Below are 15,360 nucleotides of genomic sequence, written 5' to 3'. Positions count from 1 at the left end.
GCACCCCCTCTTTCCCCGACGCCCCTCAACCTGTCCTGTCCTGTTGATCCGGCGACGGGTGGCGCTGGCTCCGGCTCCGGCCTCCTCCCTCCCTGTCCCCCGCAAGCGGAGCTTCCCCCCACAACCGGCTAGGCGTCCCGGACCCTCGGGAAGGAGTGACAGTGTCTCTGCAGAGCGCCCCGGTCCGGCGAAGTCGGAGCACTGGGCCTGGCGGCTGGACCAGGCAGGGCAGCGGCGGCAGCGGCAGCGGCAGCGGCAGTGGGAAGCTGAGGCGGCGGCGGCGGCGACAGCAGTTCCCCCTCCTCGGAGAGCCGGCCCGGGGGCGGGGCAGGGGGCGGAGACGCTGGGAAAGAGGAGGGTGAAGCTGGGCATGAGGAACCCTGGGGTTCCTTGGAAGCTGAGAGTGGGGACTGTGTCTTAGAGGCAGGTGGATCCGACGCAAGGCCGCACGTCTCGGGGTTCGGAGAAGAAGGGACGCTCAGAGTCGCCTCCCGAACGGAGCCCTGGATGCAGAGGAGAGGTTGGGCTTAAGATAGATGGAATGGCGGACGCCCGGAGAATAAAGAGAGGGACCCTACTGGGATGGAAGTGAGGACAGAACTGAATGAGGAAAGTGGGGGGAAAAACTGGAGAAATGGGGGAGGGGTGGTGGTGACATCCAGTCTGCGGCGAAATTTGGCCTTCTAAATTTCTTTGCTTTTGTGTAAGCTAAATTGATCAGTCCCTGGTCTTCGTATCTTTCCTTTCCGCGTTTTGGTAGCAAATATATTCCTTCCGTTTCTATTGACTCCTAATAGAAAAGACCAAAAGAACTGGGGAGAGATGGTTGCTGAAAGCTGCCCCCGGTGGGGAGGAGCGCTGGCCACAAATTTGGAGCGTGGAGAGGCCAGAATGAGACGACCTGTACCAGGGGCGGGGTGGGGTAATGGGAAGGAACCGAGGAGGTTCTAGAAAGGGAACTTTGGGCCCAGGGCAAACAGTCAGTCCCCCAGACGAAGGGCAAGCAGTCCCCTCCACATCCCACTCGCCAACGCAAGCACTTTGCACTCTGGTAGGAGCAGCGTCTTTAATGGGCCCCGCCCCCCACGCCCGCTAAGCCGCCCCCCTTGCGCGCAACCTTGGCCTCCTCTACGGCGGTCCGCAGGGCCCGGGCAGGGTCCCCGCGGAGCCGGGCCAATGCCCCGAGCAGGGTAGCAGAGCCGTCCCCCGCACAGAGCTTTCGGCCACTCAGAAAATAGTGAGGCAGCGTCCCGGCCTCGAGCACACGGCCCAGCTCGTCTAGCAGCCCGAGGCAGCAGGCTCCCGCATTTTCTGGCCGCGCCAGGTAGAGCGCGGGCAGCCGCTCGCACGCCCAGTACAGCAACGTCCGCAGGAGGTAGGGCGCCGCGGCCCGGGTTCCAGCCACCAGCGGGCGCAGTAGCGCCTGGGCCGCCGCGTGCGCCTGCAACAGCGGCGAGGGTATGCGCGCTTTGAGCGCCAGCTCCTGGCGGGCGAAGCAGAGCTGCCAGCTGGAGGCGCCGGCCCGCTCCGTGCCGCCGCCGGGCACCAGGTAGAAGGAAGCGGACTCCGAGGCCAGCGGACCGGCCCACGAGTGGCTACGAGCCCCCTCGGGCCAGCCAGCCACCGACACCACCGGGATCAGGTCGAAGAGCAGGACGCGGCGCGGGGGCCCTGGTGTAGCCAAGAGGACGGTGGTGAAACCCGCGTGGCGAGCTGCGTGGACCAGGAGCGGGGCGCCCGGGACAGGGATCAAGGACTCGGCGACTGCGGCCAGCGTAGCGAAGAACCAGGAAGCCACCTGGGCGGGGCACAATGTGGGCCACGCCTCCCAAGCCTCCGACGGCTTCGGGACTGGGCTTTCGACGGCGGCCTCGGTGGCGTCACTGCTCAGTGTTTTCACTCGGTCGGGAGAGCCAAGGTCGGTGACGTCATACCGCGGCGACTCGGACACCGAAACGTCACCAGGTGCCTTTTCCAAAGGCACTAGCGGCTGGTGCTCAGCGACGTAGCGCGGCTGGTCCACCGAGCTTTGCCAGTCCTTGGTACTTTCTGTGCTCTCGGTTGGGTGGATCAAATCACGTCCTCCAGGGACTGGAGGTCCTAGGCAATCCTGCCACGTTTCTCGGACGGAGGTGCCACACACCAGCTCCGGGAGGCGGAGCCGTGCGTAGCAAGAGTCCAGGTCCACTTGCAGCTCCCGCCCAGTGCTGTCCAGCGAAAACACGGGCACTAGGAGTGTGAAGCCGGCGTCGTAGTGAGGTCCCCGGGCGTAGGGACCCAGGGGCGCGTGCCCCAGATCCAGGGAGCCCTCGCGAACCCCACCACGAAGAAGCAAGAGCTCTGCCCGGGGAGGAAAACGGGGATCCCGGCGGTGAACTAGACCTAAAGAAAGAGAAGAGATCGTGAGGGCGTCGTCCAAAGGGGCGTGGGCGTGGCGAGGCTGAGAGCTGTGAGTTCCCAAAGGCAAGAAGGGTTACTCACCAAGCAGAGAGAAGACAAAATCCTTGGCCCGGAGAAGGTCTGCTCCCGGCTTGGGCCCGTCACTCCAGCTCTCCTGTACGCCCAGCTCCTGGATCAGCTGGGTCAGTTCCTGCAGCTGGGCCCCAGAGCAAAAGTCGATGTCCGTGAGCGGCCGGGCTGGGGCTGGGGGTGGTGGACCCCACCAGGGTGCACTTCCCCAGACCGCGGAAGCCATGCAGCTCTATCGCTTTGGGCTAGGGAAACACGGAAAGGAGCCTAGGTGGGCCTTTCCTCTGCAGCCAAAAAGTCGCCCTCGATCCTCCCTCTTTCCGAGGCCGAGCGAATGTTCCAGACACAGTCCACTAGTAGGTCCGCAGATGATGGGTTCTATATTTAGTCTTCACAATGAACAAATAAATACCTCCTCTATTCTTGCCCTTTTCTAATATGCAGGTCCCCGCCCCCGTGAACCGGCTCACCTGAGTCAGCAGGTAAAAAGTAGCTGTTGTGCCCCTTCTACGAAATACAGTAGCCAGTCTCTGCCGCCGCCCCTAGTCTCTCCCCTTACGTCTTTTTCGCAAGAGGCGTATCGGTCTGCGGCTTCCCCCTTAGGGGCAGATGCAAGGGTGGGGAACAGAAAGGATAGGACAATTCAACAGGTAACTTCTTCCTGATGCCTACATAGCCACGCCCCTAAAATTTGGGCCTTCCCCTTTCTGGAGGCTGTAGGGGCGGCTCCGCCCGGGTCCCGCCCCCAGTCAGAGTTCAGTCACTCCTTTCGCCCTGCTGAGCTCTCGCGTTATCCTGGGAATTGTAGTTCGTTTCCCGCGCTACTAGGGCGTTGGAGCCACGCCCCCGCATTCTTTCTCGTTCCGCTGAAGTAGTGCCTGATGGAAGTTGTAGTTTCTCTGGAGATAGACTATTCTGTGTCTTTTCAAGCCCAGTTCAACCCCACACAGACATTCCTTGGGGTTGGAGTAAAGGCGTAATAGGATGGATAGCTGAATAGCAAACAATAATGAGGGATATACTCTAGGACCTGGGGAGAGATGGGGCCCCTGCATCCCATGTATGAGTACAGGAGCCTTGGTCATTTAGATCTAGCAAGTTTCCTCCGTGCAATTATAACTTCCTCATTTTGTGAACGAGGAGATGGCAGCCTTGAAAGTTTGCACATGACTTGTCCACGGTCAGAGCTAAGCCAGGGAAGTGTTGGAAAGGGGTTCCCTGACTGGGTGGAGAAGTATCTTCTTGTAATCAATGGTGGTAATGTTAGGCAGGAACAGACAGGTGGCCACCCAGAAATGAACATCTGACTCATGTAAGAGATGTACATATTAGTGATGCCCACCTCAGGTCACTCCAACCTGAGTTGTGGCAGGGAAAATACTTTGGAGTCTCAAAATTTATGCGTGTACACAGAAGAGTTATCAGGGCTGAAAGTCAAGTCCAGAAGAAATTACCAGTTGGGCTGGGGCAGGGCAATGGGAAATTATCAAGGGCAAGAAATTGCTTTCAGCAACCTATGCTATCGGAGACCAGAACACAGCTGTGACTCCTGATAGGCCCCAAAGACAGGATAATGGGACAGAAAGGTAGGAAACCAGGGGCCAGCTCACAGATCAGACCAATCCGTCACTGGGCTAGGACTTCTTATGTTCCTTCTGCATGCGGTCTGTCTCCAGAGTGGGGTAGGCCTAGTCTATGGGCAAGTGAATTAAGCAGGGACACCTAGAAAAATTAGAGACCTATAAAGGAAGGGACTCCTGAAATCTGGAGCTCAATTTGGAAAGCCCAGACCTCAGGGATTCCTAGTCACTGACACACAACCCCTCAGTAACCAGGGTTGGGGTTCCCTGGGAGAACTGAGAGCATGAAAACACAGCCTAGAATTGGGGAAGTAGGTTTCCATACATATACATCTGGTTGTGACCCGAGGGCCAGATCAGAAGAACACAGTCTGGGGTAAGCAGGCATCAGGCATTCCTACATCTCACCTCCTCTCCAGAAGGTGGCTTCTGAGCCACTCCTTTTTTTTTTTTTTTTTTTTGAGACAGAGTCTTACTCTGTTGCCCGGGGCTAGAGTGTGGTGGCATCAGCCTGGCTCACAGAAACCTCCAACTCCTGGGCTCAAGCAATCCTCCTGCCTCAGCCTCCCGAGTAGCTGGGACTACAGGCATGTGCCACCATGCCCAGCTAATCTTTTCTGTATATTTTTAGTTGGCCAATTAATTTCTTTCTATTTTTAGTAGAGACGGGGTCTCATTCTTGCTCAGGCTGGTTTCCAACTCCTGACCTTGAGCGATCCTCCCGCCTCAGCCTCCCAGAGTGCTAGGATTACAGGCGTGAGCCACCGAGCCCGGCCTGAGCCACTCTTCAAAAGAACTAAATTCTCTGGACTCTATGGGAGCTTTGAAGACGTTTAGAGTGGATAACAAGGGAAAGGAAAGTTCCTCTAAACTCTCAAGCATTGCTCTCTAATAGAATTTTTGCAGTGATGGAAATGTCCTGAATTGTTGCAGTCCAATACAATAGCCACTAGCCACATGTGGCTATTGAGCACTTGAAATGTGAACAATTAATCTAAGAAACAGAATTTTACATTTTATTTAATTGTAATTTACATTTTAATAGCCACATGTAGCTAGTAGCTACTGTATTGGACAATGCAGCTCTAGGGCCTTGAGGATAATGGGCTTAGCTAGGTGGCTATGGAGAAGGAGGAGGGACATGATAGTTCCAGTCCTAATCAGGTTCTGTGGGTGGCTAGCATCAGGGATGGGGTAGGGTAGATGTCCTCAAACAACCACAGAACTCTTCTCTTGCCTCTTTATTCTTGATGCACATTTGTCCCCTCTTTGTCCAAGGTCCTCATCACATTTTGATATCCCCACTCCTTGATGGCTTCCCCTGAGTTGCAGGGTGCCTCTTGGCGAACGCGCCTGGGAGACAGAGCTTCACACTTGTCCCTGCCCATTGTCAACTGTCTCTGGCGGGCATCAAAGACCACATGCCCTCCCCGGGTACCTGGTCCGGGGTAGAGGTACTTCCCATTGATTTTGGGAGGCATAGATACCTGACGATAGTTCTGGAAGCCTGAAGGAATTGTATCCACAGGGCGGAACACCCAGTCTTGGCTGCCTGCCCGCCGGCAGGATGGCTGCAGCTCTATTAGTACAGGTACCTCTGAGAAGGTTTGCAGGTCACTGGAGATCACCTGGGTCTTGTAAGGGCAGGAGTTCTGATTGAGTGGTGCAGAAGTGCAGGATATGTGCTGCTCTTTATCCTCCTTCTGAGGAGCCTTCTTGGATGCAGATTTTATCTGGGACTGTGTTGACTTTGAGGTCTGAAGTGGGCATAAGCCTTGGACAGCTTTGGCAGCTAGAGCAAGGTTTGGGCCCTTGTGGAGGCCAGATTCCTGGGTAAGGCCTGAAATCTTGGGGAAGCCAGAGTCTTGGACAACAGTGGGGTCCTTATGAGGGCCAGGATCTTGATTAATTCCTGGGTACTTGTGGAGGTTAGGGTCTTGGCTATATTCTGTTCTCCTGTAAACTCCAGCATCTTGGGTAGGCCTCAATCTCCTTTCACCTTCAGTAGCTTGGGTAAGGCCTGGACTCTTGTGGCGTTTAGAATCTTGAGTAAGACCTGGGACCCTGCAGACACCACAACCCTGGCTATGGCCTGGATTGTTATAGTCTCCTGAGTCCTGGGTAAGGGCTGAGCACTTTGGGAGATCAGAGGTTTGAACAAGGCCTGGCCTCTTGTTGACTTCAGAGTCTTGGGCAAGGTATGAGCTATTCTGTGGTCCAGAGTCTTGGGTAAAGCCTAGGGTCTTATAGACTCCTGGATTTGGGACACTGCCTATACTCTTGTAACCTCCAGAATTTTGAGAAGGGCCTTGGTTCTTTTGGTGGTCAGTTGCCTGGCAGAGATCTTGACTTTTGTAGACTATAGTCTTTTGGTTTTGTTCAAGATTCCTACAGACTCCAGAATCTTGCATAAAGCCCAAACTCTTCTGGGAAGTTTGGGTAAATGGTATGTTCCTGTGGAGGCCAGAGGGTTGGGTGAGACATGGCCTCCTAAAGACACCAGCATCTTGAGTAGGACCTGGGCCCTTTTGGGGGCCAGAATCTTGGGTGATGCCTGGATTCTTGTGAAGGCCAGAGTCTTCAGAAGGTCTTGGATTCTTGCAGAGATAAAGGTCTTGGGTAAGGCCTGGGAACTTATGTAGGCCTGGATCTTGAGCAAGACCTGGATTCTTGTGGAAGCCTGGATCTTGGGTAAGGCCTGGGTTGTTGTGGAGGCCTGGATCTTGGGTAAGGCCTGGGTTCCTGGGAACTCTAGAGTCTTTTGAAGGGCATGGGGTCCTTTGAAGGCCAGGGTCTTGGGTAAGGCCTAGACTCTGAAGTTCAGAGCGTTGGGATTGGATCTGGATTTGGGAAATAGCGGAGAACTGGGGAGGCATGAGGAGTTGGGAAGGAGGGATGCACTGAGGAGAGTTGGAGGTTGGGAGAAAGGTGGGGGTTTGTGTTAAGGTGGAGGGCTTCTGATGATTGATAGGTTGAGGAAGGACAAAGGATCTAGGGGGAACAAGTGGCAGGGAAAGAGTGCATGGTGGAGGAAGGTTACACAGTGAGCTCCGGGCAGTGGTTGGAGAATGAAAGCAAGGTTTAGAAGATGCAGTATCCTGAGAGTAGACCAGGACCTTGGGGTAGACTGGAGACTGGGAATCTGTATCCTTCCTCTCAGAACTGCAAGGATGTAAGTTGCAGTAAGGGAAGGTCTTGGGCTGGGAGAACTTGTCTTTGGCATCATCTGAGATCTGCCATGCCATATTTCCCAGCTCCAGGTAGCCCAGTATGGATCCCATATGAAGCCTGGCACTGTCCTCACTTTGTTGCTTTGATGTTTGCTCAGATATACCAGAGTTCACCAGGCTCGGACCCTCTTGGAGCCTGGAGAAGAAACTTAAGTCCTTTCTGGAATACCCAGAGTTCTGGGGTGTACACATACGGAAGAAGTTCTGCTTTGCCCTACGGGCATCATAGACCACATGGCCAGTGGAGAGGCCATGGCTAAAGGCAGACAGGGTAGAAGGAATAGGAGTTAGGATAGGGGTAGTGGTGGTGGCAGGCACAGGAGCCTGGGGTGGAGTAGTACTCACAGCCATGACATGTGCTGGGGCAGGGGTTGGGGCAGGGTCTGGTGCAGGGGCTGGTGTAGGAGCTGGTGTATGAGCTTGGGCAGTAGCAGTGGCTGGGGCTAAGGTTGGGGGAGGGGCTGGGGCAGAGTTAGGGGGAGGGGCTGGGGCAGAAGTTGGGACAGGAGCTGGGGTGTGGGCATGGGTATGAATTGGATGAGAATGGTCTGGGACATATGTGGAGGCATGGGATGCTCTGTGCTCAGGGGCCTGGGCCTGGGAGTGGGTGAAGGCATGTGTGGGGGTGTGGACTGGGGCAAGGGCTGGGGCAATGGCTGAGGTATAGCCAGGGCTGGGGGCCTGGGAGTGGGTGTGCTCAAGGGTATATGTCTGAGAGTGGGTCTGGGCCTGAGCTGGGGCATGGGCTGGGGTGTGGGCTTGGGTGTGGTCTAGGTTCTGGGCTGGGATGTGGGCTGAGGAGTGGACTGGGGTAGGAGGTGGGGTAGGGGGTGGAGCAGGGGTAGGGGCTGGAGCAGGGGTTGGGGCATGGGATTGGGTATGGGCTGATGCATGCTCAAGGTTCTGGGCCTGAGAGCGGGTGCACTGAGGGGTATGGGCTGGGGAGTAGGTCTGGGTGTGGGTGGGAGTGTGCTCAGAGGTGTGGGCTGGGGAGTGGGTCTGAGCCTGAGTTGGAGCCTGGGCTGGGGCATAGTCTGGGGTCTTAGTCTTGCTCTCTTGGGGCAAGCGGAGTGGAACCATGTCCAACTTGCTCATCTTTGGGAACTGGGAAGATATCTCTGGCCTGGAGAGGAAGGAGGTTTGGCTCTTTAAGGCTGTGACCTGAGGGGCCTCCCCAGCTCCCATCATCCCCTCCTTCCACAATCCCCATGGAGCCTCCATGGGAGCCCCAGCATGTCCACAGTGAGGAGGCATCCAGCAGCACCTAGAAACCTTCTCATCATTCGTGTCTGGCATCCAGGAGTCAAGGTGGTTAGCATGCCTGAGCAGGAAGCTTGGGCGACGATGGAAGCGAGAAGAGACTCTTGAGCACAGGTTCTTGGGATCCGTGGAGCAGCGCATACACATTGGGTGGCTGCCTATACCACTGGGTTGCTTGTCTGCAGGGAGAGGTGAGACAGGTCAGGGCCTGGGTTCCTTAGGGACTGAGAACCGGGACAGGGATGGAAGAAAGGGACAGGCCCACATCCCTGGGAGCCCATGCCAGGGCCCACTCACCTTTGGGGAAAAAATGATGGAAAAGAGTCCTCAAGGTGCTCTTCAGATGCCTCCAGAGCTGAAGGGAGCAGGAGAGGGGAGAGTCCGGAGGTAGGGTGAGCCCTGGAGTCCAGCCCTTGTCTGGCCATATCCCAGCAGCCCTCCCCTCTTGGCCTCTTTGAGACCCCAGAGCTCCCCCAACCCTGCTGCCCAGACCCCGCCCTGACCAGAGTCACCACGTTGATCCCCACGTTGAGCAAGATGAAGCTGCCCAGAATCAGAAGAATTGAGTCTCCTAAGTCCTGGCACTTCCTGGGGTTGGTGCCAGAGCATACTTGGGCTCCGTGGTGGGCTCGCTCACCCATGGCCTGGGGTCCCAGGACTACCTGGGCCCCCTGGCCCCCACATACTCACTAGGAGCCAGACTTCTGTGGTGGGGGAGGGGAGAAGGACCGAGTCATAATGAGGCAGGTGGTTGGGGTCATAATGAGGGAAGTCAAGGAAAAGGAGGGCCCAAGGGTGGAGTTCTCTGGCAACCAGCTTTGAGTAATCTGAACATGGACAGTCAATCAGGGCCTGGGAGCCAGTGCACCTGCCCTCTCTCAGTCACTCCCTTGCTGCCCAGAGGCTGACCGACTCACTCACTCACTCACTCCATCATTCCTGCAATTTCCACTGACAATCCTGAGCCCTTCACCCTTGACCACACCTGAGCCTGGGAAGACCTCAGCCTCAGAGCCCTAGGGAAGGCCCAGCTGGAATCCAAAGCTGTGGCCTTCTTCCACCCTACACTGGGCCACAAGCCTGGATCTGCCTGGACATGGAACTCCCAGGTCTCGATTTCTGACTTTAGTGTCTTGAATGGGGCTGAACATCTCAGCCCCCTTTGGGAACAGGCAGAGCAGAGAGCCAGGTTGAGTGGCCAGAGATTTGGAGGGGTTCGGAGCCTGCCCCTGCAAGATCTACTTAGTGCATGATACAGGACCAGGAGGGGCATGGCCACTAAGCTAAGGGGAGGCTCGCACCAAGAACAGGACGCCGATTTCTCATTTCAGGAAGTCAAGGGCAGGGATGCAGGCTGGCAGAATGAGTGGCACTTCCAAAGCACAGACCACTACAGCATTTCCTGGACTGTTTTTCTTTATTCCTTTCTCCATGTCCTGCCCCACACCCCACGTTTGCCCTGTCAGTTGAGTTTCCCAGTCCGGCTCCTGTGCAAGGAGGGCCTCGAGGCTGAGGTGGAAGGCAGTGGCAGTGAGTTGGCCCGTGCTCTGCCCTCCTGCACCTGCCGCTTCAGCTCCACGCTGTCGTACACCTGGTAGTTAAAATTGCCCCCTGGATTCCGGCTGAGTGGGACGAAGGTAGTCGGGGGTGGAGCGGAATCAGCAGCCTGGGCTTCAGGCATGGGCTGGGAGGAGTGGGGGACCAGGGCAGCTGGGGCCCGTTGGTGTGAGTTCTCGCCCAACATCGTGACGGAGGCAGAGGTGGTCAGGGAATGCCGAGCAGGTGGAGCCTCAGCCCAGTCGGCCACCCGGCGCCGGACCTCGTAGGCATCCCGGGAGCTGTAGCCCAAGTGTCCCATGGATGGGTGGGGGCTGCGGTTGGGCTGGCTGTGAGCATGACTAGGCAGGCTCCGCCGGCGGGACTGTGGAGAACAGTGCTCCCGGTAGCCCTGGGCCTCGGGCCGGGTGTTCCGGGACACCAAGGCAGGTGGGGGCTCAGAGGTCTCCACGCCACGCCGCCGCTGATCCCAGGAATCATACAGTATTATGCCCGATGAGGGGTAAGGGCTGTGCCCCCCAGGGCCCCAGGAAGGGTTAGGGGGCAGCCGGCGGAGAGGTGGAGAAGACGAGACCCACTGCTCGGCCTCCATATTGCCCCAAATTTGGGATTGTGAGGGGGGCCCATAGGACTGCAGCCTCAGCTCAGACTTGGCCTCCACGCGCTTGGGCATGCGGCGCAGCTCAGGTGACAGGTAGAGAGAGGGTGGGGGCAGGCTGGCCAGGATTCCACCCTGGCGGCCCCACAACCTCACGTTGGAGTGCAGGCCCACTTGTGGATAGGGCCCACCCCAGCCCCGACGTGGGTACTTGGTATATGGAAAGGCCAGGTCATCCTCCTCCTCCAGGTAGGTGTCTGGGTCCTCCCGATCAAAGAAGGTCTTTCGCCTTAGCTGTGGCATCTTGCGCCTGTGATGGTTAGGGAGAATTGAGCGGCCGTGCTGGTTACGGAAGCGTGAGTGGCCATGGGAGAGTCGTCTGTGGTTCTGTGGCCTCTGCTGGTGGCTGTAGCGGCGCTGGTGCTGGGGGCGGCTGCGGCTGCGGCTGCGGTGGCGGCCACGGCTGTGACTGCGGAGGCAGCGGCTGTGGTTACTGAGACCATGGCAGGAGGAAGAGGAGTAGCGTGCGGGTCGGGTCATCTTCACCTGTACAGGGTCCATGATGCAGTGGATCTGGACGTCCTGGACCTTGGCTGGGAGGCCTTTGGAGGAACTTTCACCAGGCCGAACATCGTCTGGGGAAGGCAAGAGTCCACGAGGTCAGGGCAATCATCAGAAGAGGTCAGGGTTGGGCACACTGGGCCTGGGTTTCTAGGGCTGTGGGCTGGGGGTGGGGGTCCCCTTCCTCTCCAGCTGCCATACTTACTCTTCTGATTTGTGCAATCGATCATCTTGTCTAAGGTGTTCTGTAGCCCATGCCACATCTAGGGGCAGGTAGAATGGGAGTGAAGACTAGGCTCTGCATCCCAACAGCACTACAGGTGCACATGGAGGTGCAGGCTGCAGCTGGCTCCCACCCTTAGCCCTCTTCACCACCCCTGGGGGTGGTCCACAACCATCACTGACCACAGTTGCCACGTTGATGCCAATGTTGACAAGAATGATTAGGCCCAGCAGCAGAAATAAGATGTCCTCGGCATCCTGGGGACTTTCTTGGTATTGATTGCAGCACCCCACGGTGTTATGCCACAGCTGGTTTTCCATGGTGGGGGGGTCCTAGGGCCACCTGGGCCGCACCCCCCCCACCCCACCCTCCCAGCCCCGACCCACACTGCACTCATGCCAGTACCTGGAGATACCTACTGGCTGGTGAGGGAGCCAGGTCATAATGGGGCAGGTTAGGGAGCATCACAATGCAGAGGTGGAAGCCTTTCTATCCACCCTGCTGGCCTTCTACACGACTATCTCTGCCCTTGGCTCCCACTTGATGAAGCTCAGTCCCCAGGTATCCCAGGCAGTCTGTTCCTCTGTCGCCATGAGGCTTGCTTAGCCCCACACCTGATTCCTGATCTGAAAATATGGTAGCTGCAGTCATGAGACAGTCTTCACAGGGTTGAGTCATACATAAAGGATTTCCTCCATTTCATTGTTCTTTGGAGACATTATAGAGACATTATAGCTCTGGGGCCAGCAGCAAGGATGACGTGGTTGGATGGGTGACAGCTAGAGTGCCTTCAGGTGTTACCCTGCTGTCACAATCCCTCCCTATCCTGCCCATCTTCCTGTCATAATTCCTTTAGCACCCATCCATGCCCAACTCTTCCTGCAGCCCTAGGTGTTGGTGGTCCCTGATCCCACTGGCCCCTTCCCTTCAGAGCCAGACTGACTTCTTTGATGAAGTTGCCCCTGCAGCAACCAAGCCCAACCATGGTTTCTCTCCTGCCTGACCAACTGCCTTGACGCTTGACCCACTCCCACTCCAAGTTGAAAAAATGTTAGCTTAAGAAAAACCTTAAGGCCAAGCGAGGTGGCTCACGCCTGGAATCCTAGCACTGTGGGAGGCTGAGGCGGGCGAATCACTCAAAGGCAGGAGTTCAAAACCAGCCTGAGCAAGATCGAGACCCCGTCTCTACTATAAATAGAAATAGATTAATTGGCCAGCTAATATATATAGAAAAAATTAGCCAGGCATGGTGGCGCATGCCTGTAGTCCAGCTACTCGGGAGGCTGAGGCAGGAGGATCGCTTGAACCCAGGAGTTTGAGGTTGCTGTGAGCTAGGCTGACGCCAGGGCATCTAGCCTGGGCAACAGACTGAGATTGTCTCAAAAAAGAAAAAAGAAAAACCTTAAGAAAACCACATGAAATTAACAAAGCACAAAATATGTGCAATTGTTGCTATGACAAAAGGAGTCTTTGATGTAAACCAGGTTCATCACTAGGGTCTGTGGAAGTGGAGGCCTGGGGACAGCAAGCCATCTGTCTACACAGTGAACTACCCAGTAGAAATAGAGGGAAGGCCAGTGAGCATTTCCCATCAAGCCTCCAAACACATAGTAGATGGTCAATATATACCCACTGAATATGATTAGTTTAAGATGAGCAATAACATTGAGTGTAAATGATGGAGAAGTAGGGCGATTTGCAAAAGGTCTGTCTGCTTCCTGGCATCTGTGTAGTACGGAAGGTCAGGTCCACCTCACTCACACTCACTTCAGTCTGGACTCACTCCTGTGGCTCTTTCTTCCCAAATTGTTTGTGTGAGTGTATGTGCATGAGATCCCAGTGGTCTAGGAGTAGGGCAGGGCCTGACTTTCTAACCATGAGCAAGTCACTTGGCCTCCCTGAACCTCCGTCTCTTTATCTATGACATGGTGGACTAATCAGAGGGTATCACAGAGGGCTGTGATATGATGGTGAGGCAGACCTTGCAAATGTCCCCAGTATTTCATCTTCTGCTCCAAACCTGCTCAAGGGTACAAGAGCTTCAGGTTCTGACTGGGGAGCTGTCAGATACCCTCACTCTCAGCCATCGCTCCCCAAAGAAACTAAGGCTTAAGTGGGAACCACCCCTCACCTGTGGCTGCAGCCTCAACCTGGGCTCTGGCAGGGACCAGCGCTCTGAGGAGGTCACTCTTGTAGTGCAGGACTGCCCAGGGATGTGGACTGGGTTTTGGGGGCTTCTCTGGGCACTAAGGAAAACAGGGTAGGGGCAGATGGGAGCCCTGGAACCAAGAGGGCCTAGGAAAGGGCTGAGGACAAGGCCTATGGGGGCAAGAGGTTGACCAGGGTTCTCAGGGCTCTCAGGGCCCTGTTGCCAAGGAGATCCTTCCCTTCGCAAGCCGGGCTTCCAGGCGTTGTGCAGGCCCCGGGACCCCCCCACACCACCGCAGACCACCTCCTCTCTCCTTTTTATTTTTCCTAGTCACCTCCCATTCAGAGAACAGTACACCCAGTCTTTGCCTGTCCCCTCAGCAGTGCTAGATCCAGAGGCCAGGGGGTAACAGCGGGATAGGGCCTCCACCTCCCGGGTCAGTTCCCGAAGTCGCCGCCTCACGTCCCGGGCATCATACACTATTCGGCCTGAGGAGCGGCGCCGGGGGAATTCGGGGACGACTGCTGGGCCCAGGACAGGTGTGGGGGCAGGTTGAGCCTCCACCTCTGCCACTGTCCCACTGTTCTCGTGGCAGGGGGCCTCAGGGCTGGGGGGTGGGGGGTTCACAGGGTACACATAGGCCTCTAGACCCAGCTCTGACCGCATCTCTGATTTGAGGGGCCTTTCTTCTGCCGTTGATTGGAAGCGGATGGTCTGGGGAGACACCTCTGGAGTGTCCCGAGTCCAGGGAGCCCAGGTCTCCTGGGTGGGCTGGAAGCTTTCCCAGTCCTGGGGGTCATCCCAGTGGTAGGAGCAGATTGCTGGGTACTGATGTCGGGGCTTCTCATCGTCAGTGTCAGGGGCCCAAGCAACTGGGCGGTGGGCACGGCGTGCCGGAGAGGCTCGATGGCGATGGCGGCGAGAGGGAGGCGGGGTCACCGTCATTTTCACAGGGTCCATGGTGCATCGAAGGTGGACTGCAGGGGGGCTCTGCTTCTTCGAGGGCTGGATCTGCTTCTCAGCTGAGCATGACTTAGGAGCTTCTGTGGATCAGGGAGAGGTGAAAGGCTAGCGGGAGACTCCTATGGGGTCCAGGGCGGGGCTAGAGAGGCGGGGCTCAGGGAGAGAAGCTGCATAGCTGTGGTGTCTGGCAGGGGAGAGCGGGAGGGAAGGGACAGCTTAGAGCTGGGGCTGGAATGCCTAGTTTCTGCCCCTTCTGTGCCCCAACCCTCATCCCTGGGCCCTACTGCCCCCAGCCCTGGCCTACCTTTCTCACAAATGATATGATGGAACGCTTTGTGTAAGACGCCACGGAGTCGGCTCCAGAGCTAGGTGGGGGAGGACACAGTGACCCCAGGCAGACCCTGGCTGCCAGGCGTGCCCCAGCTATCCCACCAGCACCCTCCCGCCCGGCCCTGCCCTGACCAGGGTCACCATATTGATGCCAATGTTAATGCAGATGATGAGGCCCAGCAGCAACAGGATGGAGTTGCCCAGGTCTTGGCAGTTGTTGGTGTTGGGGTTGTGGTATGAGGCCCACCCAGGCCGAGGCCGCTCAGCCATGGCCATGGGGTCCCTAGGGCCACCGGGGCCCTCAGGCCCCCACCCCACAGTGCCCACAGTGCCCACCAGCCTGCCTGCATGTCCCAGAGGGTGCAGGCAGGTCACAATGGCGCTGGGGCTCTCCCTCACAATGTGCCAAGGGGCTACTCTGAGTCCTGGGCCTGTGGTTG

The 15,360-nt window shown here is 57.0% G+C and overlaps 4 protein-coding genes across 6 annotated transcripts; all 4 read right to left on the bottom strand.

Annotated features, from left to right (window-relative positions):
• Positions 1–911: 911 nt before the first annotated feature.
• Positions 912–3,170, bottom strand: TMEM102 (transmembrane protein 102). 2 transcript variants are annotated; one of them, XM_012776513.2, is made up of 3 exons: positions 2,940–3,170; positions 2,482–2,714; positions 912–2,382 (listed from the first exon to the last, which is right to left on the bottom strand). In XM_012776513.2, the coding sequence occupies exons 2-3, from the start codon at positions 2,693–2,695 to the stop codon at positions 1,067–1,069; spliced, it is 1,530 nt and encodes a 509-aa protein (XP_012631967.1). In that variant the 5' UTR covers positions 2,696–2,714; positions 2,940–3,170; the 3' UTR covers positions 912–1,066. The 2 variants fall into 2 exon arrangements, with proteins under 2 accessions (XP_012631967.1, XP_075850239.1); XM_075994124.1 differs by having other exon boundaries at positions 2,482–3,170.
• A 2,105-nt stretch (positions 3,171–5,275) lies between these two features.
• Positions 5,276–9,270, bottom strand: SPEM3 (SPEM family member 3). The gene is given in 4 exon segments (XM_012776473.3): positions 5,276–5,370; positions 5,372–8,718; positions 8,837–8,894; positions 9,043–9,270. Coding segments are annotated over 4 exon segments (3,579 nt in total). The 5' UTR covers positions 9,181–9,270; the 3' UTR covers positions 5,276–5,334.
• A 667-nt stretch (positions 9,271–9,937) lies between these two features.
• On the bottom strand, positions 9,938–12,258 carry SPEM2 (SPEM family member 2). The gene is made up of 3 exons (XM_012776504.3): positions 11,661–12,258; positions 11,461–11,518; positions 9,938–11,329 (listed from the first exon to the last, which is right to left on the bottom strand). Exons 1-3 carry the CDS (start codon positions 11,796–11,798, stop codon positions 10,002–10,004), a joined length of 1,524 nt encoding a protein of 507 aa, XP_012631958.2. The 5' UTR covers positions 11,799–12,258; the 3' UTR covers positions 9,938–10,001.
• A 1,673-nt stretch (positions 12,259–13,931) lies between these two features.
• SPEM1 (spermatid maturation 1) lies at positions 13,932–15,269 on the bottom strand. 2 transcript variants are annotated; one of them, XM_012776534.2, is made up of 3 exons: positions 15,053–15,269; positions 14,895–14,955; positions 13,932–14,670 (listed from the first exon to the last, which is right to left on the bottom strand). In XM_012776534.2, exons 1-3 carry the CDS (start codon positions 15,194–15,196, stop codon positions 13,958–13,960), a joined length of 918 nt encoding a protein of 305 aa, XP_012631988.2. In that variant the 5' UTR covers positions 15,197–15,269; the 3' UTR covers positions 13,932–13,957. The 2 variants fall into 2 exon arrangements, with proteins under 2 accessions (XP_012631988.2, XP_075850238.1); XM_075994123.1 differs by having other exon boundaries at positions 15,062–15,269.
• Positions 15,270–15,360: the final 91 nt, after the last annotated feature.

The sequence above is a fragment of the Microcebus murinus genome, chromosome 18 (genome assembly GCF_040939455.1).
Source record: "Microcebus murinus isolate Inina chromosome 18, M.murinus_Inina_mat1.0, whole genome shotgun sequence".
Classification (NCBI taxonomy): domain Eukaryota; kingdom Metazoa; phylum Chordata; class Mammalia; order Primates; family Cheirogaleidae; genus Microcebus; species Microcebus murinus.
Note: the sequence above shows the minus strand (reverse complement) of the source record. Positions and strands in the feature narration are given on the sequence as shown.

Coding starts and splice junctions, on each gene's coding strand:
- SPEM1 (XM_012776534.2), bottom strand. CDS start 15,196: ATGGCCATGGCTGAGCGGCCTCGGCCTGGGTGGGCCTCATACCACAAC. Junction 14,956..15,052: donor GCATCAATATGGTGACCCTG/GTCAGGGCAGGG, acceptor TCCCCCACCTAG/CTCTGGAGCCGACTCCGTGG. Junction 14,671..14,894: donor TCATATCATTTGTGAGAAAG/GTAGGCCAGGGC, acceptor CCTGATCCACAG/AAGCTCCTAAGTCATGCTCA.
- SPEM2 (XM_012776504.3), bottom strand. CDS start 11,798: ATGGAAAACCAGCTGTGGCATAACACCGTGGGGTGCTGCAATCAATAC. Junction 11,519..11,660: donor GCATCAACGTGGCAACTGTG/GTCAGTGATGGT, acceptor ACCTGCCCCTAG/ATGTGGCATGGGCTACAGAA. Junction 11,330..11,460: donor CGATTGCACAAATCAGAAGA/GTAAGTATGGCA, acceptor TGCCTTCCCCAG/ACGATGTTCGGCCTGGTGAA.
- TMEM102 (XM_075994124.1), bottom strand. CDS start 2,695: ATGGCTTCCGCGGTCTGGGGAAGTGCACCCTGGTGGGGTCCACCACCC. Junction 2,383..2,481: donor TTTTGTCTTCTCTCTGCTTG/GTGAGTAACCCT, acceptor CTCTTTCTTTAG/GTCTAGTTCACCGCCGGGAT.